We start from the raw sequence: 27798 nt of genomic DNA, 5'->3' as shown, positions 1-27798 counted from the left end.
TGCCGTATGATGCTCGACACCAAATCTTGTTACCGAACAAAAGCCATGTTTCTGAAATGCTTATACGTGATATGCATTTGGAAAATCTCCACCTAGGACCATCCGGACTAATGTCGCTCATGCGTCAAAAATTTTGGTTGATTAACGCCAAATCAACCATTCGCAAGGTGTTGAGAAAGTGCGTTACCTGTTTCCGATCCAACCGTTGTCGTTGTCTGCAGCCCGTAATGGGACGTCTACCCGAAGCACGTGTAGTTCCAGCTGCACCGTTTTCCCGAACCGGCGTGGATTTTGCCGGACCAGTATTCATAAGGGTAGGTTTTCGGAAGTTCGTACGAGTAAAGGCCTATATTTGCATTTTTATATGTTTCGTGACCAAGGCCATACATTTAGAATTAGTATCCGACCTGTCATCCGCGGCCTTTGTAGCAGCTCTACAAAGATTCGTTAGCCGTCGTGGTCTAGTAGACGAAATCCATTCCGACCATGGCACAAACTTTGCTGGAGCAAAGTCAGAGCTCCACGACTTATATTTGATGTTCCGTGATGATCAAGCCAAAGGAAAAATCAACGACTTTTGCTGTGCCCGTGAAATTGTCTGGAAATTCATCCCACCTCGTTCGCCAAATTTTGGGGGTTTGTGGGAGGCTGGGGTGAAGAGCACAAAAACCCATTTAAAAAGGTTCTGTCCAACGCCTGTCTTACGTACGAAGAGTTTTTACACTGTGCTCACCCAAATTGAAGCAGTGCTAAATTCACGTCCTCTTTTCGCCAACTCTTTGGATCCCCATGAACCGTCTGCCTTAACCCCTGGACATTTTCTAATCGGCAGAGAATTGGTCGCTGTTCCAGAACCTACTCTTGAAGGAACTCCTGTAAATCATTTGACCCGTTGGAAGTATCTCCAGTCTCTCCGTGAAAAGTTTTGGAAACGTTGGTCAAATGAGTACCTGAACACATTACAAGCTCGCTCAAAATGGGTTAAAGGATCTCCAAATGTAGTTCCCGGACTTATTGTCCTAATAAAGGAAGACAATCTTCCCCCTCAGTCTTGGAAATTGGGTAAGATTTTGAAGGTGTATCCTGGCAATGATTCGGTGATAAGGGTGGTAGACGTAAAAACATCTACCGGGGTATACCGTCGCTCAGTCTCTAGACTAGCACCTCTTCCAATTGATGAAAACGATAAAGCTCTCGCACCTGCAGATCCACATATCAGCCCGGGGGGAGAATGTTCGGTTCCGAACGTGTAATTTTTGTTTATTTTTTTGTATTGTTTTTGTAAATTTTCCCATACGTGATTTGAAACCATTACCCCCTAATAATTTGTAAAATCCAATAGCCATACATTGCTATAGCCCTTTTCCCCCTATTCCCAAAATGAAAAATAACTGTAAACACCGTCTTGCCTCTTCCCTGTATGTCATGTCCAATGCAAGCTTCATCCACCAGGTTAGGTTTTCTTTTGTTGGCGTTGCCATCGTAATGGGTGGAGCTTATTAGGTGTCAATTGACACACACACAAACAAGCAAACCATGTATAAAAAAGCCGCTGCTGCGCAGTGAATTTTGATTTGTATTTTGTCGCTACGGAATAAATACCTAGAGGAAAAGCGAAACCCGGAGTTTTTTCTACCAGAAGCACCTCCCGATCCAGATTCCACTGCGCTGCTGCCGGAGAGCCGATCGCTGCTGCTGATCCACTGCCATACAGTCCACCCGTTCTGCCGCTCATCGGAGCATCGTCGAAGGAAGCCAAGGAGGAAGCAACAGTCAAGAATTGTCCCTTCGATACGATCCACATTAGACCCCACCAGTGGTAATCTAATGTGGACACCGTTTCGACTGCACACGGACAATCTGTTGCTTTCCTCAGTCAAGATCCCGCTGCTGGAGCCTCAACAAGAGACAACATTGTGTCCCAGCGAGCCGATCCACTATAAGACCCTTCCGGTAATCTTTTGTGGATATCGGTTCGCCTTGCACATGGATTACATGTTGTTCTCTGGCCTGTTGAGTGTTGGCCAGTAGCAACATTTTGACTGCACCCCCGGAAGGAAGAGTCCGTTTCCCGTTCCCATTTGTGACGTTGTGCACCGCACAGTATTCTTCCTTCTAATTTCAGTTTCAAGAATTAAAAACAAGCCCAGCGTAAATATATCCATAGGCGGCTTAAAGGAATTACTTATCGTGGTCTGGAGTAAGAGCGTCGGCGCGCGAGTGGATGCAATCTGTTTTAACATGCTGGTGGTGATGTCTACTATAACAGGCTGATTCACCAAATTTCACATAAGACTGAAATCAACGGCGCTCGCTCGTACCTGTATACTTTGTTGTTGATTTTATTTAGTCTTTTTAAGGGTTTTTTGAGTTCGGAATTGCATTCGGAATCTTCCCGGGACTCCTTTTGGATTTCATTCGGATTCCTTTGCGATTTCATTCGGAATCTTTTTAAGATTCCAATCGGCATCCTTTCGAGATTCCATTCTTCTGGGATTCCATTCAGTATTCCCAGGTGATTCAGAGTAGAATCCCTAGAGAATTGCAAACCCAATCCCAAAACGCTTTCAAACGGAATACTTTTGCTATAAGTTCTATTCTTCATTGTGCACATGGATTCATTATGTAAATTGTTGTTTTTAAATAATAAAATAGAAACATTTTGTTTTACTCCTATAATTAAAAAGAATATCTTATCCAAAATGTAAAAAAATGGAAGAAAAGCTAACAGAATAAAAAAGAAAAAGAGGAAGGAATGGGGGTATTCACATCTAGAAGATATCTAGCAGATTCGTGGTACTCGAGTCTAGGAGATATCGCGGTAACATCTACGAGACTAGACCTGTCAAATCCAATCGGTTCTAACCGGTTTGATAATTTATTCATCGAGGTAGAAACGGTTGTTGCATTTGAGGCGGATTTGAAGTGTGACAGTTTCTAGACATCGAACAAAAATATCTAGGAGACTCATTTTTTTGTCTCAGAGATATCACGGTAGATGTCTAGTACTCCTTTCCGAGTGGGAACTTGTCGCAAATCGCAAGCAAATCGGTTAAGGATAAGTCCCTGAAAAATAAATGACACTTGTGCCACAGTTTTTTGGGTTGGTGCGCACAGACATATACACACACACACACACACATTCGGGCTGCGAAATGGTGAGTTGACATCTGGGAAGGAGCGACCTACACAGTTCTGGTCCTCACAAGTTCCAATCTCACGCTTCCACGGGTCTTCCGATAACAATCGACCGCCAGCTAAGGGTTTTGTACTTAGCTGGTAGTGCAGCCTGGGCACTGTTGTCCTTCTGACATCAGCTAGAGTGAGTGGGTGCGACCAAGGGGACCATCGTCCCTAACCCCTAATCCCAAGGCGTTAAGCGACCCGTGCCGAGGGGATGCATGGCCAAGGGGGTGAAATAATGAGCTAGGCCTTTAACGGAGCCTGTGGGGTACCTGGGCACCCTCCACAGTAATTGTCCCTCACCGCGTCATGCTGGGCTCTGGCGTGGTGGACCTCTTTTCCCGAGCAACTCGTGGGACAAAAATGGAAAACCAAGTCAATTCTTCAATTAGTGGTAGTAGTGTAGGCGACAACCCCTTCGCAAGAGGTGGGTTGTTCCGGTCTCCGCCTAGGAGGCCAGAGGCAATAGTCGGCAGCTCGGTGCGCAGCGCCAGCGTGGGTCATTTAACCTTCTCCTCGGCTACGCCGGTAGAGGTTATAGACAGCCCATGGCTTGTGGAGGCGATGAACCGCAAACGCGATGGGCTTGGGAGGAAGTCCAAGGCGAGACGGTCAAGGTGAGGGCACTCACGACGGAGGTGAATCTAAGGGTTAAAGACCTGGACGAGATCACCGAAGTCGAAGAGCTCGTCACGGCACTGCGGCGACAGTGTGAAGTGGAGAAGCCCACCGCAGCCGTTCGGCTACGGAATTGTCCGGCAGGGACGCAGGTAGCATTGGTTCGGCTATCTGCAGCGGACGCCTCCAAGATAGTCAAGTTAGGGAGCGTCAAGGTGGGATGGTCGGTGTGCCCTGTGGGCATATACGAGTAACCCGAAGTTTGCTTCAAGTGCCTGGTATCGGGGCACAAGCAATGCGACTGCAAAGGCCCTGACAGAAGCAATCTCTGCCGACGTTGTGGATTGGAGGGACATAAGGCACAATGCTGCACGAACCCTCCCAATTGTTTGATTTGTTCCAGCAAAGCTGTGAACAGCAAGGGGGGTTCGATGTGCCCGACGCAGCTGGCTTGCTCGGCCTCGCCCGAGTGTTTGGTGTGCGCAGGTTCAGAGGAAACGGCGGAACACGTGTTGTTCGTGTGCCCACGTTTTCGCGCAATGTGTGATCACATGTGTCGGGATTCTTTTTTTAAATAATTGAACATAATTGAATAATTCACTTTGTCATTCATTTTTTTATTTATCTTTTTTCGAATTCTTTTCTATTTTTTTACACGCACATCCGTCCACAACAACTAACGTCACAAAACTGAGCTGTCGAAGCAGGCATTCGTCGTTTTACGCTCAATAACATTACTCTCTCTTTTCTCTCTCGCGTATTTCACCACAATTCAATGATTCGATGGCACTCTAATAATTTGTCTAACAAATTCAACAAATAACGCTATGTATGATTTAATTCAATTCAAATGATATTAATAATTGTTATTTAATTAGTAAACTATTCTTCTAAATATTATCCTATTGTTCAAATGTATTGATTTTATTATATTCGCAGTATTATTATACTATTTCCTACATCCTCCTCTACCTCTACTCTGAATTATTAAAAATTGAAGAAACTACAAAAATAAATATTCAATGAAAAAAATGAATAAATTGGTTTTATCGACACGCCAGATACGACTGTAGAAGTAGACTTATCCTGGAAAGAAATATATAGTTATGACCATGATAAAAAACTAATTATATGAAACGATACTTACCAATACCAGGATTTAAAATCATTTGAAACCCAATATTATAATACATTAAACCTCGAATTCAAATACATATTTTCATTGTTTGAGTATTCTAGGCTCAGATCATCAATTAAGCTTGAATATCCAAACATTTTCAGAAATTATTACTATTTATTACATCTTCTATCTCTTAAAAAAAACAACAACTGATCTTGTTCATGCAGTCATGGGTAGAACTTACCAGGCTCTAGAAAATCATTCTTGCATCAAAACCAGAAACATTCCAACAATATTCTCAGTTTACACTTTCTAACTCTATCCAGCATTTCGCATACAGCAATGGTTACCTTTCCTATTCCATACATAATTTCATATCTAATTTGTTTGGTGCTAAGAGCTCAGGGAATGAATTTGCTGCTATAGGATCCACCGGATCAAACGTCCTCTCAGAGACGCACCAATCCACTCGGAGATTGGACTTTCTTCCATGAGATTCACCCGAATCAAACGTCCTTTCAGAGACGCACCAACCCACTCGGAGATTCGATTTTTTCATATCATCAATTCTTATGAACGTTTCAAAATACAACATTTTTTCTCAATCAGGAAAACGTTTTAATCCTCAATATTCTCAGTTTATTTCAGTTTACACTTTCTAACTCTATACACATGGCAACAGCTGATCTTGTCTATGCAGTCATGGGTAGAGCTTACCAGGCTCTAGAAAATCAATCTAGCATCAAAATCTGAAACATTTCAACAATATTCTCAGTTCATCTCAGTTTACACTTTCTAACTCTATACACATGGCAACAGCTGATCTTGTTCATGCAGTCATGGGTAGAACTTACCAGGCTCTAGAAAATCATTCTTGCATCAAAACCAGAAACATTCCAACAATATTCTCAGTTCATCTCAGTTTACACTTTCTAACGCTATACACGTGGCAACAGCTGATCTTGTTCATGCAGTCATGGGTAGAACTTACCAGGCTCTAGAAAATCAATCTTGCATCAAAACCAGAAACATTCCAACAATATTCTCAGTTCATCTCAGTTTACACTTTCTAACTCTATACACATGGCAACAGCTGATCTTGTTCATGCAGTCATGGGTAGAACTTACCAGGCTCTAGAAAATCATTCTTGCATCAAAACCAGAAACATTCCAACAATATTCTCAGGTCATCTCAGTTTACACTTTCTAACTCTATACACATGGCAACAGCTGATCTTGTTCATGCAGTCATGGGTAGAACTTACCAGGCTCTAGAAAATCTTGCATCAAAACCAGAAACATTCCAACAATATTCTCAGTTCATCTCAGTTTACACTTTCTAACTCTATCCAGCATTTCGCATACAGTAATGGTTACCTTTCCTGTTCTATACATAATTTCATATCTAATTTGTTTGGTGCTAAGAGCTCAGGGAATGAATTTGCTGCTATAGAATCCACCGGATCAAACGTCCTCTCAGAGACGCACCAACCCACTCGGAGATTGGACTTTCTTCCATGAGATTCACCCGAATCAAACGTCCTTTCAGAGACGCACCAACCCACTCGGAGATTGGATTTTTTCATATCATCAATTCTTATGAACGTTTCAAAATACAACAATTTTTCTCAATCAGGAAAACGTTTTAATCCTCAATATTCTCAGTTTATTTCAGTTTACACTTTCTAACTCTATACACATGGCAACAGCTGATCTTGTTCATGCAGTCATGGGTAGAACTTACCAGGCTCTAGAAAATCAATCTTGCATCAAAATCAGAAACATTTCAACAATATTCTCAGTTCATCTCAGTTTACACTTTCTAACTCTATACACATGGCAACAGCTGATCTTGTTCATGCAGTCATGGGTAGAACTTACCAGGCTCTAGAAAATCAATCTTGCATCAAAATCAGAAACATTTCAACAATATTCTCAGTTCATCTCAGTTTACACTTTCTAACTCTATACACATGGCAACAGCTGATCTTGTTCATGCAGTCATGGGTAGAACTTACCAGGCTCTAGAAAATCATTCTTGCATCAAAACCAGAAATATTTCAACAATATTCTCAGTTCATCTCAGTTTACACTTTCTAACTCTATACACATGGCAACAGCTGATCTTGTTCATGCAGTCATGGGTAGAACTTACCAGGCTCTAGAAAATCATTCTTGCATCAAAACCAGAAATATTTCAACAATATTCTCAGTTCATCTCAGTTTACACTTTCTAACTCTATACACATGGCAACAGCTGATCTTGTTCATGCAGTCATGGGTAGAACTTACCAGGCTCTAGAAAATCAATCTTGCATCAAAATCAGAAACATTTCAACAATATTCTCAGTTCATCTCAGTTTACACTTTCTAACTCTATACACATGGCAACAGCTGATCTTGTTCATGCAGTCATGGGTAGAACTTACCAGGCTCTAGAAAATCATTCTTGCATCAAAACCAGAAACATTCCAACAATATTCTCAGGTCATCTCAGTTTACACTTTCTAACTCTATACACATGGCAACAGCTGATCTTGTTCATGCAGTCATGGGTAGAACTTACCAGGCTCTAGAAAATCATTCTTGCATCCAAACCAGAAACATTTCAACAATATTCTCAGTTCATCTCAGTTTACACTTTCTAACTCTATACACATGGCAACAACTGATCTTGTTCATGCAGTCATGGGTAGAACTTACCAGGCTCTAGAAAATCAATCTTGCATCAAAATCAGAAACATTCCAACAATATTCTCAGTTCATCTCAGTTTACACTTTCTAACGCTATACACGTGGCAACAGCTGATCTTGTTCATGCAGTCATGGGTAGAACTTACCAGGCTCTAGAAAATCATTCTTGCATCAAAACCAGAAACATTCCAACAATATTCTCAGTTCATCTCAGTTTACACTTTCTAACTCTATACACATGGCAACAGCTGATCTTGTTCATGCAGTCATGGGTAGAACTTACCAGGCTCTAGAAAATCTTGCATCAAAACCAGAAACATTCCAACAATATTCTCAGTTCATCTCAGTTTACACTTTCTAACTCTATCCAGCATTTCGCATACAGTAATGGTTACCTTTCCTATTCCATGCATAATTTCATATCTAATTTGTTTGGTGCTAAGAGCTCAGGGAATGAATTTGCTGCTATAGGATCCACCGGATCAAACGTCCTCTCAGAGACGCACCAACCCACTCGGAGATTGGACTTTCTTCCATGAGATTCACCCGAATCAAACGTCCTTTCAGAGACGCACCAACCCACTCGGAGATTGGATTTTTTCATATCATCAATTCTTATGAACGTTTCAAAATACAACAATTTTTCTCAATCAGGAAAACGTTTCAATCCTCAATATTCTCAGTTTATTTCAGTTTACACTTTCTAACTCTATACACATGGCAACAGCTGATCTTGTTCATGCAGTCATGGGTAGAACTTACCAGGCTCTAGAAAATCAATCTTGCATCAAAATCAGAAACATTTCAACAATATTCTCAGTTCATCTCAGTTTACACTTTCTAACTCTATACACATGGCAACAGCTGATCTTGTTCATGCAGTCATGGGTAGAACTTACCAGGCTCTAGAAAATCATTCTTGCATCAAAACCAGAAACATTCCAACAATATTCTCAGTTCATCTCAGTTTACACTTTCTAACTCTATACACATGGCAACAGCTGATCTTGTTCATGCAGTCATGGGTAGAACTTACCAGGCTCTAGAAAATCAATCTTGCATCAAAATCAGAAACATTTCAACAATATTCTCAGTTCATCTCAGTTTACACTTTCTAACTCTATACACATGGCAACAGCTGATCTTGTTCATGCAGTCATGGGTAGAACTTACCAGGCTCTAGAAAATCATTCTTGCATCAAAACCAGAAACATTTCAACAATATTCTCAGTTCATCTCAGTTTACACTTTCTAACTCTATACACATGGCAACAGCTGATCTTGTTCATGCAGTCATGGGTAGAACTTACCAGGCTCTAGAAAATCATTCTTGCATCAAAACCAGAAATATTTCAACAATATTCTCATCTCATCTCAGTTTACACTTTCTAACTCTATACACATGGCAACAGCTGATCTTGTTCATGCAGTCATGGGTAGAACTTACCAGGCTCTAGAAAATCATTCTTGCATCAAAACCAGAAATATTTCAACAATATTCTCAGTTCATCCCAGTTTACACTTTCTAACTCTATACACATGGCAACAACTGATCTTGTTCATGCAGTCATGGGTAGAACTTACCAGGCTCTAGAAAATCATTCTTGCATCAAAACCAGAAATATTTCAACAATATTCTCATCTCATCTCAGTTTACACTTTCTAACTCTATACACATGGCAACAGCTGATCTTGTTCATGCAGTCATGGGTAGAACTTACCAGGCTCTAGAAAATCATTCTTGCATCAAAACCAGAAATATTTCAACAATATTCTCATTTCATCTCAGTTTACACTTTCTAACTCTATACACATGGCAACAGCTGATCTTGTTCATGCAGTCATGAGTAGAACTTACCAGGCTCTAGAAAATCAATCTTGCATCAAAACCAGAAACATTCCAACAATATTCTCAGGTCATCTCAGTTTACACTTTCTAACTCTATACACATGGCAACAACTGATCTTGTTCATGCAGTCATGGGTAGAGCTTACCAGGCTCTAGAAAATCAATCTTGCATCAAAATCAGAAACATTCCAACAATATTATCAGTTCATCTCAGTTTACACTTTCTAACTCTATACACATGGCAACAACTGATCTTGTTCATGCAGTCATGGGTAGAACTTACCAGGCTCTAGAAAATCAATTTTGCATCAAAATCAGAAACATTTCAACAATATTCTCAGTTCATCTCAGTTTACACTTTCTAACTCTATACACATGGCAACAGCTGATCTTGTTCATGCAGTCATGGGTAGAACTTACCAGGCTCTAGAAAATCAATCTTGCATCAAAATCAGAAACATTTCAACAATATTCTCAGTTCATCTCAGTTTACACTTTCTAACTCTATCCAGCATTTCGCATACAGTAATGGTTACCTTTCCTATTCCATACATAATCTCATATCTAATTTGTTTGGTGCTAAGAGCTCAGGGAATGAATTTGCTGCTATAGAATCCACCGGATCAAACGTCCTCTCAGAGACGCACCAACACACTCGGAGATTGGACTTTCTTCCATGAGATTCACCCGGATCAAACGTCATTTCAGAGACGCGCCAACCCGCTCGGAGATTGGATTTTTTCATATCATCAATTCTTATGAACGTTTGAAAATACAACAATTTTTCTCAATCAGGAAAACGTTTTAATCCTCAATATTCTCAGTTTATGTCAGTTTACACTTTCTAACTCTATACACATGGCAGCAGCTGATCTTGTTCATGCAGTCATGGGTAGAACTTACCAGGCTCTAGAAAATCATTCTTGCATCAAAACCAGAAATATTTCAACAATATTCTCAGTTCATCTCAGTTTACACTTTCTAACTCTATACACATGGCAACAGCTGATCTTGTTCATGCAGTCATGGGTAGAACTTACCAGGCTCTAGAAAATCAATCTTGCATCAAAATCAGAAACATTTCAACAATATTCTCAGTTCATCTCAGTTTACACTTTCTAACTCTATACACATGGCAACAACTGATCTTGTTCATGCAGTCATGGGTAGAACTTACCAGGCTCTAGAAAATCAATCTTGCATCAAAATCAGAAACATTTCAACAATATTCTCAGTTCATCTCAGTTTACACTTTCTAACTCTATACACATGGCAACAGCTGATCTTGTTCATGCAGTCATGGGTAGAACTTACCAGGCTCTAGAAAATCGATCTTGCATCAAAACCAGAAACATTTCAACAATATTCTCAGTTCATCTCAGTTTACACTTTCTAACTCTATACACATGGCAACATCTGATCTTATTCATGCAGTCATGGGTAGAACTTACCAGGCTCTAGAAAATCAATCTTGCATCAAAATCAGAAACATTTCAACAATATTCTCAGTTCATCTCAGTTTACACTTTCTAACTCTATACACATGGCAACAGCTGATCTTGTTCATGCAGTCATGGGTAGAACTTACCAGGCTCTAGAAAATCTTGCATCAAAACCAGAAACATTCCAACAATATTCTCAGTTCATCTCAGTTTACACTTTCTAACTCTATCCAGCATTTCGCATACAGTAATGGTTACCTTTCCTATTCCATGCATAATTTCATATCTAATTTGTTTGGTGCTAAGAGCTTAGAGAATAAATTTGCTGCTATAGGATCCACCGGATCAAACGTCCTCTCAGAGACGCACCAACCCACTCGGAGATTGGACTTTCTTCCATGAGATTCACCCGAATCAAACGTCCTTTCAGAGACGCACCAACCCACTCGGAGATTGGACTTTCTTCCATGAGATCCACCCGGATCAAACGTCCTTTCAGAGACGCACCAACCCACTCGGAGATTGGATTTTTTCATATCATTAATTCTTATGAACGTTTCAAAATACAACAATTTTTCTCAATCAGGAAAACGTTTTAATCCTCAATATTCTCAGTTTATTTCAGTTTACACTTTCTAACTCTATACACATGGCAACAGCTGATCTTGTCCATGCAGTCATGGGTAGAACTTACCAGGCTCTAGAAAATCATTCTTGCATCAAAACCAGAAACATTCCAACAACATTCTCAGTTCATCTCAGTTTACACTTTCTAGCTCTATACACATGGCAACAGCTGATCTTGTTCATGCAGTCATGGGTAGAACTTACCAGGCTCTAGAAAATCATTCTTGCATCAAAACCAGAAACATTCCAACAATATTCTCAGTTCATCTCAGTTTACACTTTCTAACTCTATCACATGGCAACAGCTGATCTTGTTCATGCAGTCATGGGTAGAACTTACCAGGCTCTAGAAAATCAATCTTGCATCAAAACCAGAAACATTTCAACAATATTCTCAGTTCATCTCAGTTTACACTTTCTAGCTCTATACACATGGCAACAGCTGATCTTGTTCATGCAGTCATGGGTAGAACTTACCAGGCTCTAGAAAATTATTCTTGCATCAAGACCAGAAACATTCCAACAATATTCTCAGTTCATCTCAGTTTACACTTTCTAGCTCTATACACATGGCAACAGCTGATCTTGTTCATGCAGTCATGGGTAGAACTTACCAGGCTCTAGAAAATCATTCTTGCATCAAAACCAGAAACATTCCAACAATATTCTCAGTTCATCTCAGTTTACACTTTCTAGCTCTATACACATGGCAACAGCTGATCTTGTTCATGCAGTCATGGGTAGAACTTACCAGGTTCTAGAAAATCAATCTTGCATCAAAACCAGAAACATTCCAACAATATTCTCAGTTCATCTCAGTTTACACTTTCTAACTCTATACACATGGCAACAGTGATCTTGTTCATGCAGTCATGGGTAGAACTTACCAGGCTCTAGAAAATCATTCTTGCATCAAAACCAGAAACATTTCAACAATATTCTCAGTTCATCTCAGTTTACACTTTCTAACGTTATACACGTGGCAAAAGCTGATCTTGTTCATGCAGTCATGGGTAGAACTTACCAGGCTCTAGAAAATCAATCTTGCATCAAAACCAGAAACATTCCAACAATATTCTCAGTTCATCTCAGTTTACACTTTCTAACGCTATACACGTTGCAACAGCTGATCTTGTTCATGCAGTCATGGGTAGAACTTACCAGGCTCTAGAAAATCAATCTTGCATCAAAACCAGAAACATTCCAACAATATTCTCAGTTCATCTCAGTTTACACTTTCTAACTCTATACACATGGCAACAGTGATCTTGTTCATGCAGTCATGGGTAGAACTTACCAGACTCTAGAAAATCATTCTTGCATCAAAACCAGAAACATTCCAACAATATTCTCAGTTCATCTCAGTTTACACTTTCTAACGCTATACACGTGGCAACAGCTGATCTTGTTCATGCAGTCATGGGTAGAACTTACCAGGCTCTAGAAAATCAATCTTGCATCAAAACCAGAAACATTCCAACAATATTCTCAGTTCATCTCAGTTTACACTTTCTAACTCTATCCAGCATTTCGCATACACTAATGGTTACCTTTCCTATTCCATACATAATTTCATATCTTATTTGTTTGGTGCTAAGAGCTTAGAGATTAAATTTGCTGCTATAGGATCCACCGGATCAAACGTCCTCTCAGAGACGCACCAACCCACTCGGAGATTGGACTTTCTTCCATGAGATCCACCCGGATCAAACGTCCTTTCAGAGACGCACCAACCCACTCGGAGATTGGATTTTTTCATATCATTAATTCTTATGAACGTTTCAAAATACAACAATTTTTCTCAATCAGGAAAACGTTTTAATCCTCAATATTCTCAGTTTATTTGAGTTTACACTTTCTAACTCTATACACATGGCAACAGCTGATCTTGTTCATGCAGTCATGGGTAGAACTTACCAGGCTCTAGAAAATCAATCTTGCATCAAAACCAGAAACATTCCAACAATATTCTCAGTTCATCTCAGTTTACACTTTCTAACGCTATACACGTGGCCACAGCTGATCTTGTTCATGCAGTCATGGGTAGAACTTACCAGGCTCTAGAAAATCAATCTTGCATCAAAACCAGAAACATTCCAACAATATTCTCAGTTCATCTCAGTTTACACTTTCTAGCTCTATACACATGGCAACAGCTGATCTTGTTCATGCAGTCATGGGTAGAACTTACCAGGCTCTAGAAAATTATTCTTGCATCAAAACCAGAAACATTCCAACAATATTCTCAGTTCATCTCAGTTTACACTTTCTAACGCTATACACGTGGCCACAGCTGATCTTGTTCATGCAGTCATGGGTAGAACTTACCAGGCTCTAGAAAATCAATCTTGCATCAAAACCAGAAACATTCCAACAATATTCTCAGTTCATCTCAGTTTACACTTTCTAGCTCTATACACATGGCAACAGCTGATCTTTTTCATGCAGTCATGGGTAGAACTTACCAGGCTCTAGAAAATTATTCTTGCATCAAAACCAGAAACATTCCAACAATATTCTCAGTTCATCTCAGTTTACACTTTCTAACGCTATACACGTGGCCACAGCTGATCTTGTTCATGCAGTCATGGGTAGAACTTACCAGGCTCTAGAAAATCAATCTTGCATCAAAACCAGAAACATTCCAACAATATTCTCAGTTCATCTCAGTTTACACTTTCTAGCTCTATACACATGGCAACAGCTGATCTTTTTCATGCAGTCATGGGTAGAACTTACCAGGCTCTAGAAAATCATTCATGCATCAAAACCAGAAACATTCCAACAATATTCTCAGTTCATCTCAGTTTACACTTTCTAACGCTATACACGTGGCAACAGCTGATCTTGTTCATGCAGTCATGGGTAGAACTTACCAGGCTCTAGAAAATCAATCTTGCATCAAAACCAGAAACATTCCAACAATATTCTCAGTTCATCTCAGTTTACACTTTCTAACGCTATACACGTGGCAACAGCTGATCTTGTTCATGCAGTCATGGGTAGAACTTACCAGGCTCTAGAAAATTATTCTTGCATCAAAACCAGAAACATTCCAACAATATTCTCAGTTCATCTCAGTTTACACTTTCTAACTCTATCACATGGCAACAGCTGATCTTGTTCATGCAGTCATGGGTAGAACTTACCAGGCTCTAGAAAATCAATCTTGCATCAAAACCAGAAACATTCCAACAATATTCTCAGTTCATCTCAGTTTACACTTTCTAACTCTATACACATGGCAACAGCTGATCTTGTTCATGCAGTCATGGGTAGAACTTACCAGGCTCTAGAAAATCATTCTTGCATCAAAACCAGAAACATTCCAACAATATTCTCAGTTCATCTCAGTTTACACTTTCTAACTCTATCCAGCATTTCGCATACAGTAATGGTTACCTTTCCTATTCCATACATAATTTCATATCTAATTTGTTTGGTGCTAAGAGCTCAGGGAATGAATTTGCTGCTATAGGATCCACCGGATCAAACGTCCTCTCAGAGACGCACCAACCCACTCGGAGATTGGACTTTCTTCCATGAGATTCACCCGAATCAAACGTCCTTTCAGAGACGCACCAACCCACTCGGAGATTGGATTTTTTCATATCATCAATTCTTATGAACGTTTCAAAATACAACAATTTTTCTCAATCAGGAAAACGTTTTAATCCTCAATATTCTCAGTTTATTTCAGTTTACACTTTCTAACTCTATACACATGGCAACAGCTGATCTTGTTTATGCCGTCATGGGTAAAACTTATACCAGGCTCTAGAACATCATTCTTGCATCAGTATATTTTTAAAACTGAAATAACATCCGGTTCAAATGTTTCGACTTTCACAGCTTTTAAAATCTCATGCCTCAAGATATCTTACACAAATGTTGTTTTCATGTACACTTTCTCCACAAGTGGCCGAATTCTTAACTGATTTTTTTTAACCCAACGTGTTCGACATTTGAGAAACTTGTTTTGTTTGTCATTTTTAAAATCTCTTAAATTTAGAAATATATTACCCAAATGGTGTATCCTGACGGGGATGAATTCAAAATAATCTAAACTCCAACACTACGTTTTTGACCTTCTGAACAACGTTGTTATAGATGTCAACTCAGGTCAACCCTCTGAATTTCATATAATTCAAGATATTTCATCCAAATTGTGTTTTCATGGACACACCAAGTGGCTGAATTCAACGGAAAGTCTCTTGCATACAACGTTTTCCAAATGGTAGCGCCATTTCCATAGACACTAGCGCCAACAAGTGGCTGAATACAAAATAGGAAAACAATTTACTTTGTTGCCATTAAAGGCCATTGATATGTATCACAACAGTATTAAATCAATAAATAATTATAGTGGTCTGATATAGCCCTTTGATGTAGTCACAATAGACAAAAACCATAACCAGCCCTGTATAGCACTTGTATACAAAACAACACGCGCCCGCAAAGGGGCTAGCAAATTGAACCAATGATGAACATACCATAAACGCTACTCACATTTCTTTATAAAGCACAGTAAAACGAAAAATGAAGCAACTTACGTGCATGATCCAACAAGATCCAATCCGCCATTTGAAACGGCATCGGCCATGAAAACCACTTTCACAAACACTCTTTTTCTTCACTTACTAGCTGTCGCGCATTTTTGGGAGCACTACCGTTACCGACTATGCCATTGTCGGGATTCTTTTTTTAAATAATTGAACATAATTGAATAATTCACTTTGTCATTCATTTTTTTATTTATCTTTTTTCGAATTCTTTTCTATTTTTTTACACGCACATCCGTCCACAACAACTAACGTCACAAAACTGAGCTGTCGAAGCAGGCATTCGTCGTTTTACGCTCAATAACATTACTCTCTCTTTTCTCTCTCGCGTATTTCACCACAATTCAATGATTCGATGGCACTCTAATAATTTGTCTAACAAATTCAACAAATAACGCTATGTATGATTTAATTCAATTCAAATGATATTAATAATTGTTATTTAATTAGTAAACTATTCTTCTAAATATTATCCTATTGTTCAAATGTATTGATTTTATTATATTCGCAGTATTATTATACTATTTCCTACAACATGCTTGCCACATGTGGTCTGGACACTACTCCGGACAACCTAGTTCGGAGGATGTGTAAAGATGAAGTTGGCTGGAACGCCGTTTTATCGGCAACCACCCAAATCGTCTCGGAGCTACACAGAAGGTGGTGCGTGGACTCAAGGATGGCTAGTTCAGGCGCAAATAAGAGGTGGTCCAAAAGATCGGAGTCGGCTTCATGGGTCATACCGGTGGTCATGCTCTGTGGTCGAACTCGATGCTTTTATCGAACAAGTGGCCGCGCGAAGAACAACATGGTATCGTCGCTTTCGCGGCGTCGGTCAACCGGGCGGGTGCCAAGCCCGAGGACGGAAAGGGGTCCTCGTTAAGGCTGGGGCAGGCGTAGGCACCGCATCGGCAAGTCCCTCTGTGTGTTGGCGAATAGACCCTATCGTAGAGAGGTCAATTTGGGGTGCACGCGGCATCATCATTTTTGATACCAGTCGTGCAGAGGGAAGCAGGCGCAAAGTCGACCCTTCCCACCAAGGCCACCTGGAAAGCCGGCAATGCGCTGGCACGATACCATGGTGTTCTTCTAAAAAAGCGAGTCACGATGTTCGATGCTGCAAGGACTAACCTCGAGGGTGCATTGTGCACTGCACTACTAAAAAAGTTTACACACAAAAGACTTTGAAGTATGCTCTTTTGACTTTAAAGTATTCAATTATGACTTCAAAGTACGCTATTTCGTGGGAGAATGGGACTACACACAAAAAGGAATAAATATTATGCACAATTATGACTATCTTTAATTCACAAATGATTAACATTTATGCATAAAAACAGGAAAAGTGTGTAAAACTTATCCTTTTTATGCATCAAATTTTACTCCTTTTTTGGGTAGTCCCATTCTCCCGCAAAAGAGTGTATTTCTACCGAAAAGAGCATACTTTCAGCTGTGCGTGTGGCCCCCCTTTGAAGCATTACTTTCTGGCTGTATCGAAGGGACGACGGGCTTGGCGGCAATGCAAACGGTTTAGCGGGTCGGGGATGTAGTCCTGCCTCCCTCGTTTGCTGTTGGAGGTGGTCCCTAACCCCGCACTTCCTGGACAACCCAGGATGTCTGTTGAGCAGATTCCCCCTCCATTGCTCAGGAAGAAAAAAAAACACACACACACACACAGACATCACCTCAATTCGTTGAACTGAGTCGAACGGTATATAACACTATGGGTCTCCGGGCCTTCTATAAAAAGTTTGTTTTTGGAGCGATCATATAGCCGATCATATAGAAAGGCTAGGCTAGAATACGGCATAGTATACGAGAAAGGCTAGAAAGAAACTCTACAAAGAAAAAAAATCCACGGTAAAAATTACTATTTCGTAGACGCTCTGTTTTTAAAACTACTATGAATTTTCAGTTAAATTAATAATGGTTTCAGATAAATTCACCACTGTTTCAGTTCACGTGACAACATTCCGCAAGGGCCTGGGTGATTTACAAAATTCCCTAAATGCTACGTTATTTGGGGATGCTCCCTTATCCAAAGTTTCAGAGAATTAGTTATGAATAGATACATATAGATTGTAAGATTGTTGGGGCCTTCCTTAGCATTGCGGTAATATGCGTGGCTACAAACCAAGACCATGATGAAGGGGGCTGGGTTCGATTTCCGGCAATATCTAGGAAATTTTTTGATTGGAAATTTTGGTACCTTGGCTTAGAAACCTTACAGTTAACAACTGTGGAGTGCTTAATGAACATCAAGTTGCAAGGCGGTCTCAGTGGAGGACATAATGCCAATAAGAAGAATATTTAAGAAAAACTAACATCCGTTGCTTCTCAATAAGGACTAATTTTAATACTTACCCTAATTCAAAGTATGCCTTTTGAGTCAAACCAGTAACTGCAGTCGCTACCGCCAGCATAAATGTGGCTACTCCAAAGCTTGCGTGAATTGGAACCATCGTCGATCGAAACTTGTATGTAGCGTTTTCACAGCAAAGTAGAATAAGGAAGCTGAAATCGACATTTTTATTATGAAACAAGTAAATTATGCTACTGTGTTACCTGAAGAAACCCAGAATGAACTGGAGAGCGAACAATCCCATAGTGATACAACCCAGCCATGAATGCAAAGAATAAAAGTTAGGAGTTTGGGTTTGGTTGTGAGAGTCCCATACGGCAAGGAAACCGATAACGATGCAAGGGATGGAGCACGCATGGAAAAATGTGTGGCACAGCTTAACAATCAAATGTGAACAGCAACGGCAGATACGGTACAGTAAAATAGCTGCAATTAGAGTGATGAAATATTAGCTTACAAAGAGATAAGTTTCGATCATCACATGGGGGCTTACAAAATCCGGAAAGTGTGATGTAACCGCCAACCATCAGAACTGGATGTAGATTGAATTGCAACTTTGGGTCATCCATATTAAAACCTTTTCGATAGTATATCACCCAGAAAATGGTCAGTACAGATGCGGCAATTAGGAGTATCGAGGACACTACGACAACCAGAATATACTCGAACCATGCTCCACAATCCCATACCCGATCATCGTCATCATCGTAACGTCTGTAAATAAGAATGAAAAAAAGAAGAAAATAGTTAATAGTTCAATTGAATTAGTCACTTGAAGGCAAATTTGTTTTAGGGTCTGTTCACAAATTACGTAACGCTTTAGGGGGGAGGAAAAAGATCCAACTTGCGTTATACTTTGTTACACTAAAAGTTGGGGGAGGTGGGTACTACTAAATGTTACGCATAACGCGAATAAAAATATATTTTAAGGTTTTTTAAATCACTGATTGAATTCATTGCTAATATGTCTTAATCGGGACGATGTATCAACCTTTTTTCTTCACTACCATACTACGCATAATTTTCCCATGCTAGCCTTTGTAGTTTTTTACTTTTTATCAGTGCAGGCTATTTTGATGTATTTTTTTTGGGAATCCTAAAAGACATCCAGTTTCGTTCTAATAATGAATCGCCTGCTTTGAGCGTAATTACAGCGGCACACTAGGAGTTAACTTTCTGAAATCAGTATGGCGAAAGGCATCTAAGGTTCGATTTCTCAAAATTAAGCACTTTAATCGAAAAAATATTTGGTAGGCGTAGTAGCGGACACCATTCCTCATAACCGGTACCAAATAGTTTTTCATGAAAAGTTCCTAATTTTGAGAAAACCAGCGTTAGATGTCTTTCGCCATACAAATTTCGGGCGGTTAACTCTTGCTGACTATTTTGTACATATACTATAGCGCCTGGATGTGGCTGCGGCGAGTAGAAAATCAGCCACTGCCAATAATTCATTGTTGCTAAATTTCGAGGCATTTTTGTCTCACGATGAATATTAACGATTTCTACAGATTATATTGTTTTATGGAAGCACATAGCGGGACAGTTATGCTGAAAAATACCAAGCAAATATTTCTCGCCAGAACAGTCCAGCTAAACTAAAATTTGGAAAATTTGCACATTTTGAAGAAACATCTAACATTTTGGCGAGGCAAAACGCCCTAGTTGCACTAATCTACAATAAACTTGCGTCTCCACGGACTATCCATACCAGAATGCTGATTCGCCGAAGCGTGGTGCTTTGTTCCCTAGGAGCTGCCAGCTAAAAGGCGTTTAGCCTCTTAAATTTTCCGGCAACAGAATATCACAACTTTTTTGAAATGTGAATGTTATCAATATGATTGAGATTTTTGACAATTTTTGAACGGCAATTTTTGTGAATAGACCCTTACACTTTTGGGAAAAAATCCGCTCTTTAATTTTTGAAATTTTTTATCAATGAATCGCCTGCTTTGAGCGTGCTTACAGCGGCACACTAGGAGTTAACTTTTGGAAATCAGTATGGCGAAAGGCATCTAATGTTTAAAATCTCGAAAATAAGCTCCTTAATCGAAAAAAAATATTTGGTAGGCGTAGTAGCGGACACCTTCCTACATGACTGGTACCGAATAGTGTTTCGTAAAAAGTTATTACTGTTGAGAAAAGCCGCGTTAGATGTCTTTCGCCATACAAACTTCTGACGGTTAACTCATGCTGACTATTTTACGCATATACTATAGCGCCTGGATGTGACAGCGGCGGGTAGAAAATCAGCCACTGCCAATAATTCAGTAAATAAAATTGACCCATGCGTTCGTTTTATAAAAATACTAGTTATCCCTTACCCTCTCATTTTTCCAATTGATTAACTCCCATATTAACTTTAATCGTTACTCAAGTAGGGTAAGACGGTATAATATGCCCCTAAGGCAATTTATGCAAACTTTGTGTTATTTGATAGTCCAGGAAGTCGCAAATGCATTGCCCGTAAGTAGTCATATACAAATATTACAGAGCTTTTTAAAGCTTTTTTGAAAAGTCGTGAAAAAATTGATTTCAAAAAGTGCCTTAGCCAAAGACGTTTCATAGCCCTTCATTAGTATTTTATCAATCCCATAATAAAAAGGTTACAAATCCTTATGTGCTTGACATTAAAAAACAAACATAACTCCTTTTAATCAGGTTTGAATTACATTTTAATAGTTTCCATATAATTTGGAAGGGGCAGCAGGGACTTTGTCCAAGGGCTTGACGACCCCTCCCCATGGCCACTGCGAGTTAGACCGGGACCATCGTCCCTAACCCCTAATCCCAAGGCGTCAAGCGACCCGTGCCGAGGGGATGCATGGCCAGGGGGGTGAAATAATAAGCTAGGCCTTTAACGGAGCCTGTGGGGTACCTGGGCACCCTCCACAGTAATTGTCCCTTACCGCGTCATGCTGGCTACCGCTCTGGCGTGGTGGACCTCTTTTCCCAAGCAACTCGTGGGACCAAAATGGAAAACCAAGTCAATTCTTCAATTAGTGGTAGTAGTGTAGGCGACAACCCCTTCGCAAGAGGTGGGTTGTTCAGGTCTCCGCAATAGTCGGCAGCTCAGTGCGCAGCGCCAGCGTGGGTCACTCAACCTTCCTCTCGGCTAGAAAAACGCCGGTAGGGGTTATTGACGGCCCATGGCTTGTGGAGGCGATGAACCGCAAACGCGATGGGCTTTCGGCCTTCGAGGTGGCGACGGAACAGCTGGACGCCATCATCGACTTTGCGTCATCGAAGCATAATATCAGCAAGGACCTCAAGAGGAGCTTGCAGAAGCTTCGAAAGTCGATGCTGGACGCCAAGCTGGAGAGGGCGGTCGGGACGGCCAAGTGTAAACCCGTGAAATCGGTGGAGTCGAGGTCTATCCAGACTGTGGCCCAAGGATTCGCGGACTCGGGACTCGAATCGACCGAAGGCGTGCCAGCGAAGACGGTGGTGCCAAAGTCTACCCAGACTGAGGCTCAAGTATTTGCGGGTACGTCGGGGGTGACTGCTCCAACGGAGCAGACACAAAAACGGGGGAGACAGTCACCAGGGGATGAGCTCCCTGGGGGCCGCTCCAAAACGCGGAGGGTTACTACCCCGAACAAGGGTAGTGGGGCTGGGAAGCTGAACCCCGGTCAGGTACCTCCAAAACCGGGGGAGGAAGGACCTGGAAAGGTTCGTCCACTCAGGAAAGACGGTGGTAAGGGGTTACGGCAGGCTGAAAGTTCGCAGCCGCACCAGACCAGGGAAATAGAGGGGGATGACGCCTCCTGGACCCTGGTCAATAACAAGAGGAAACCGAAGACGTCAAGGGCCGAAAAGAAGGCCCAGGCGAATGAGGGTAGCAAGAAGTCTAGGGTAGGCGCCAATCGCTCCAGGGCGATGCCCTAGTCATCACGGCGGACGAGGCTAAGTACTCGGATGTTTTGAAGGCGATGAGGAGTGACGTCAAGCTCGGTGAACTCGGCGCCGACGTACGTCGAATAAGACGTACCCGGATGGGCGAGATGATACTCGAGCTGAAGCGCCCCGCAAAAGGGCACCGCCCACAAGAAGTTGGCGGAGGAGGTCCTAGGCGAGACGGTCAAGGTGAGGGCACTCACGACGGAGGTGAATCTAAGGGTTAAAGACCTGGACGAGATCACTGAAGTCGAAGAGCTCGTCACGGCACTGCGGCGACAGTGTGAAGTGGAGACGCCCACCGCAGCCGTTCGGCTACGGTAAGGTCCGGCAGGGACGCAGGTAGCATTGGTTCGGCTATCTGCAGCGGACGCCTCCAAGGTAGTCAAGTTAGGGAGCGTCAAGGTGGGATGGTCGGTATACCCTGTGCGCATATACGAGCAACCCGAAGTTTGCTTCAAGTGCCTGGAACCGGGGCACAAGCAATGCGACTGCAAAGGCCCTGACAGAAGCAATCTCTGCCGACGCTGCGGATTGGAGGGACATAAGGCACAATGCTGCACGAACCCTCCCAATTGTTTGTTTTGTTCCAGCAAAGCTGTGAACAGCAAGCACCCCATGGGGGGTTCGATGTGCCCGGCGTTTAAGCGTGCTGCAAAATCAAAGTGCAGGTAACGCAGCTGGCTTGCTCGGCCTCGCCCGAGTGTTTGGTGTGCGCAGGTTTAGAGGAAACGGCGCAACACGTGTTGTTCGTGTGCTCACGTTTTCGCGCAATGCGTGACCACATGCTTGCCACATGTGGTCTGGACACTACCCCGGACAACCTAGTTCGGAGGATGTGTAAAGATGAAGTTGGCTGGAACGCCGTTTTATCGGCTATCGCCCAAATCGTCTCGGAGCTACACAGAAGGTGGCGCGTGGACTCAAGGATGGCTAGTTCAGGCGCAAATAAGAGGTGGTCCAAGGGATCGGAGTCGGCTTCATGGGTCATACCGGTGGTCATGCTCTGTGGTCGAACTCGATCATTTTATCGAACAAGTGGCCGCGCGAAGAACAACATGGTATCGTCGCTTTCGCGGCGTCGGTCAACCGGGCGGGTTCCGAGCCCGAGGACGGAAAGGGGTCCTCGTCAAGGCTGGGGCAGGCGTAGGCCTCGCGTCGGCAAGTCCCTCTGTGTGCTGGCGAATAGGCCCTATCACAGAAAGGTCAATTTGGGGTGCACGCGGCATCATCATTCTTGATACCAGTCGTGCAGAGGGAAGCAGGCGCGAAGTCAACCCTTCCCACCTTCCGAGGACATAGGGCGTGGTAAGGCCACCTGGAAAGCCGGCAACGCGCTGGCACGATACCATGGTGTTCTTCTAAAAAAGCGAGTTACGATGTTCGGTGCTGCAAGGACACGCAGCTAACCTCGAGGGTGCGTTGTGCACTGGCCCACCTTTGAAGCATTACTTTCTGGTTGTACCGAAGGGACTATGGGCTTGGCGGCAATGGAAACGGTTTAGCGGGTCGGGGATGTAGTCCTGTCTCCCTCGGTGATCCCTAACCCCGCACTTCCTGGTCAACCCAGGATGTCTGTTGAGCAGATTCCCCCTCCATTGTTTAGGAAGAAAAAAAAATTGGAAGCAACTGCTGCAAACTCGCCGCGCTTGTGTCCAGCGTTTGAGCGTTCCAGTGAAACATATTTTCGAAAATCGTTACATTTTTGAAGATGGAAGCAATTTAATATCATATTAACCACTGAGAAAAGTTATTTGTTGTTGGGCAACAACAACTGAGTGTTCCAGTGTAAGTTTTGCGGACAGTATGCTAGCGTCGCTCCAGAATGTTGGGCAAACAAACATTGAAAGTTACATCAAAACTGTAACTTTTTGTATTTTGATATTATTTTCATAAAGTAATACACAAATACTTCCACATTCACATAGTATTATAGTTTTACCAATATTTAAAGGTACCAATCGATTTTGACTCTTAGTTATTTATAGTTATCTAGAAATCAAAGGAGGGGGCGTTTTGGCCAGGTGGGGCGTATTATACCGTCTTACCCTAACCATGGAGCTACATATACTCGCAAATAATACAGCCACTTAAGTTAGAAAAAGTCCCTTTTCAACCGAAATAATGCTTCATTATTTTGACATGTTAACATAAGCAATGCATTGCTGCATTCGTAATGCTGAACTAGTGTATCGTTGCTTGTCAGTTGATGAATCAATGCATCTTTACATCGTTAAAACTGATCTAATGCAATTAGCATTTAATATGCTGATCTGTGTTTGATTACATGCAATAATTAATGCTTGGTGGTTACTTGAGTAGCATGTGTTCCGATTTTTTTTTGAACCTGTCCAGGGGTTCAGAATTTACACCGAATTGTTCATTTTCTAACTAATACCCCTGACCCCTTCCTCACCCTCTCATTTTTCTAATGATCCGCCCTTCACTTCGTTTTGCCATTCTCTTGCAAAAAAGTTGTACCGAGAAGCTATAGGAAAACTCCACAAAAGAACTTGTGAAGGCTCGGAGACCCATAGTCATAAAGATCGACTCAGCTCGATGAACTGAGGGGATGTCTGTATGTGTGTGTTGAACTGTTTTATTTTATTTTATGTTTTTCACGAATCTCACCTTCTGAAGACTTTTGAGGCTTTTCAAGACGCGTGCTTTGCCATAAGAACATCGTCTGTATATTTTTGCGTTACTGAGTTTTATCAATTTATCTAAAAAAATATGGCTTCAGTTGAATTGGTAAAACTTGAGATAAAAAAAACATTAATCCACCTAGCGACGATGATGCCTTTCTCGTGAATCGTAAAATGTATTGAAAACACATAAGGGAAGATCCATTAATTACGTAACGCCAAAATTGGACTTTTTCAACCCCCTATGTCACACTTTTTGTATGAAGCCTCCGAAAATTTTGTATGGATCGTCACACTTCACTCAACCCCCCCTCCCGCCTCTAAGCGTTACGTAATTTGTGGACGTTCCCTAAGAAAGGTCAAAAAAGCACTTTAGGGGAGCAGATCGCATTTTTCTATTCTTTTGCATGTTTTTGCATTAATTACAATGCATTGCCACCATTCTAGTATTTTTTTTGTTTGACTATTATCGGCTCTTTCAGTCTTATAAAGCAGCTAAAACGTCATTGCGTCTATTTTCAGACGTTTCGGTGTATATGTCACCCTCTTCAGGGATTTCTTGATTTTGAGGGAAATTAAAATTAGTTGTTAACACCCTAGAAAAAAAACAATGATTTTTCAATAATTTCGAAATGCAATGTCCGATCGGGCCAATTTTCAATAGCAAGCAATGGGACCGCTCATCTGTTCGTTGATTTCAAGGCGGCATACGACAGTATAGACTGCGTAGAGCTATGAAAAATTATGGACGAGAACAGCTTTCCTGGGAAGCTTACCAGACTGATCAAAGCAACGGTGGATGGTGTGCAAAACTGTGTGAAGATTTCGGGCGAACACTCCAGTTCGTTCGAATCACGCCGGGGACTAAGACAAGGTGATGGACTTTCGTGCCTGTTGTTCAACATTGCACTAGAAGGTGTCATGCGGAGAGCCGGGTGTAACAGCCGGGGTACGATTTTCAGCAGATCCAGTCAATTTATTTGTTTCGCGGATGACATGGACATTGTCGACCGAACATTTGCAAAGGTGGCAGAACTGTACACCCGCCTGAAATGTGAAGCAACAAAAGTTGGACTGGTGGTGAATGCGTCAAAGACAAAGTACATGCTTGTGGGCGGAACCGAGAGCGACAGGGCCCGCCTGGGAAGCAGTGTTACGATAGACAGGGATACCTTCGAGGTGGTCGAGAAAATCGTCTACCTCGGATCCTTGCTAAAGGCTGATAACAATGTCAGTCGTGAAATACGAAGGCGCATCATCTGTGGAAGTTGGGCCTACTACGGGCTCCAGAAGAAACTGCGGTCAAAAAAGATTCGCCACCGCACCAAATGTGTTATGTACAAGACGCTAATAAGACCGGTTGTCCTCTACGGACATGAAACATGGACAATGCTCGAGGAGGACTTGCAAGCACTCGTAGTATTCGAGAGACGGGTGCTTAGGACCATCTTTGGCGGTGTGCAAGAAGACGGTGTGTGGCGGCGAAGAATGAACCATGAGCTCGCCCAGCTGTACGGCGAACCCAGTATCCAGAAGGTGGCTAAAGCCGGAAGGGTACGATGGGCAGGCCATGTTGCAAGAATGCCGGACAGCAACTCTGCAAAGATGGTGTTCGCTTCCGATCCGGCAGGTACGAGACGACGAGGAGCGAAGCGAGCGAGATGGGCAGAGCAGGTGCAGAACGACTTGGCGAGCGTGGGGCGTATTCGAGGATGGAGAGATGCGTCCTCGAACCGTGTATTATGGCGTCAAATTGTTGATTCAGTGTTATCTGTTTAGATGTAGACTAAATAAATGAAATGAAATGGGACCGCATTCCCCGCCGAATGCAACTTGTTTCGTCCGGGTAATGCGAAGTTCCAAAAAGTGTGTCTACAAAATTTGTACACATAAACACACACACATACATACGCACATACAGACATTACTAAGCGGCTTACTGTCTGACTTGTGATATTGTAGATTTAGTCGAAGGATGGATTCCAAAAAGTTTTTGCTTGGGGTGGTTTTATATCACCGTTCCAATCTAGGGAGAATGTCCATGCATTGGACTGATACATATACAATTACAAGAATTCTAATTATGAAAAAAGACAGGGACTCCGTCTTCGACCAGAGGTCGTACAGACTGAGCACTTAACACTTAGCATGAGACAACGGACAGGACACATAACACCCAGTGGGGCTGTTACCGACTGATCGGAATAATGCGGCTTAGTTTTTTGTACAGTACGATATTTGGAAAATCTGGCAATTTATTATGACCTCACATAACTACAGGATAGAAGTAGAAATTTCGTTCATTACTATTTACAACTTCCTTATTACGTCACTGTTTTCCAATTATGTATAACGGTATAAGCCTCCTGTCTTGTCAACAAGACAACAGTTATTTTACAAAGGTGGTATCCGTGGGATTAGTTCCAGAGAACGTCAAGAGAGGAGACCTGTGAAAGAGGAAAAAACGGAGGAGAGAAGAGAATGGGGAGAACGGACTGAAAGCCGGTGGAGATCAGACGTGTCCAAAAAGAGTAAACGTAGAATTACGTATAGTGCGATAGTGGATACGAAATTTGATCATCAACATTTTATGTATGTTCATGCCGGATGGCTAATAGCCGAATGTAGACAATTTACTGTTAAAGTGCAATTTCAACATTGCCTGGCGAAATTGATTGTTCCAATAGTTAAATGCATTGAATCAATTGTTTACAATAGTTGTATGGAATCTTAGAGAATTTACTGATCGATTCATACTAAAATCATAGGAATCCATTGAAAAAAGGCTGAGTTATTGAC

The 27798-nt window shown here is 41.7% G+C and overlaps 1 protein-coding gene across 5 annotated transcripts in view; it reads right to left on the bottom strand.

Annotated features, from left to right (window-relative positions):
- The window catches only part of LOC134211728 (transmembrane ascorbate-dependent reductase CYB561), an 82321-nt gene that overhangs the window by 8712 nt on the left and 45811 nt on the right, over positions 1 to 27798 (bottom strand). For all 5 annotated transcript variants that reach the window (XM_062688893.1, XM_062688896.1, XM_062688894.1 and 2 more), the window contains 3 exons: positions 18951 to 19171; positions 18661 to 18883; positions 18460 to 18609 (listed from right to left, as the gene is read on the bottom strand). In XM_062688893.1, coding sequence (XP_062544877.1) covers positions 18460 to 18609; positions 18661 to 18883; positions 18951 to 19171 — 594 coding nt within the window. The remainder of the gene's footprint in view (positions 1 to 18459; positions 18610 to 18660; positions 18884 to 18950; positions 19172 to 27798) is intronic.

The sequence above is a fragment of the Armigeres subalbatus genome, chromosome 2, assembly GCF_024139115.2.
Source record: "Armigeres subalbatus isolate Guangzhou_Male chromosome 2, GZ_Asu_2, whole genome shotgun sequence".
Lineage (NCBI taxonomy): Eukaryota > Metazoa > Arthropoda > Insecta > Diptera > Culicidae > Armigeres > Armigeres subalbatus.
This window is presented reverse-complemented; position numbering and strand designations above follow the sequence as displayed.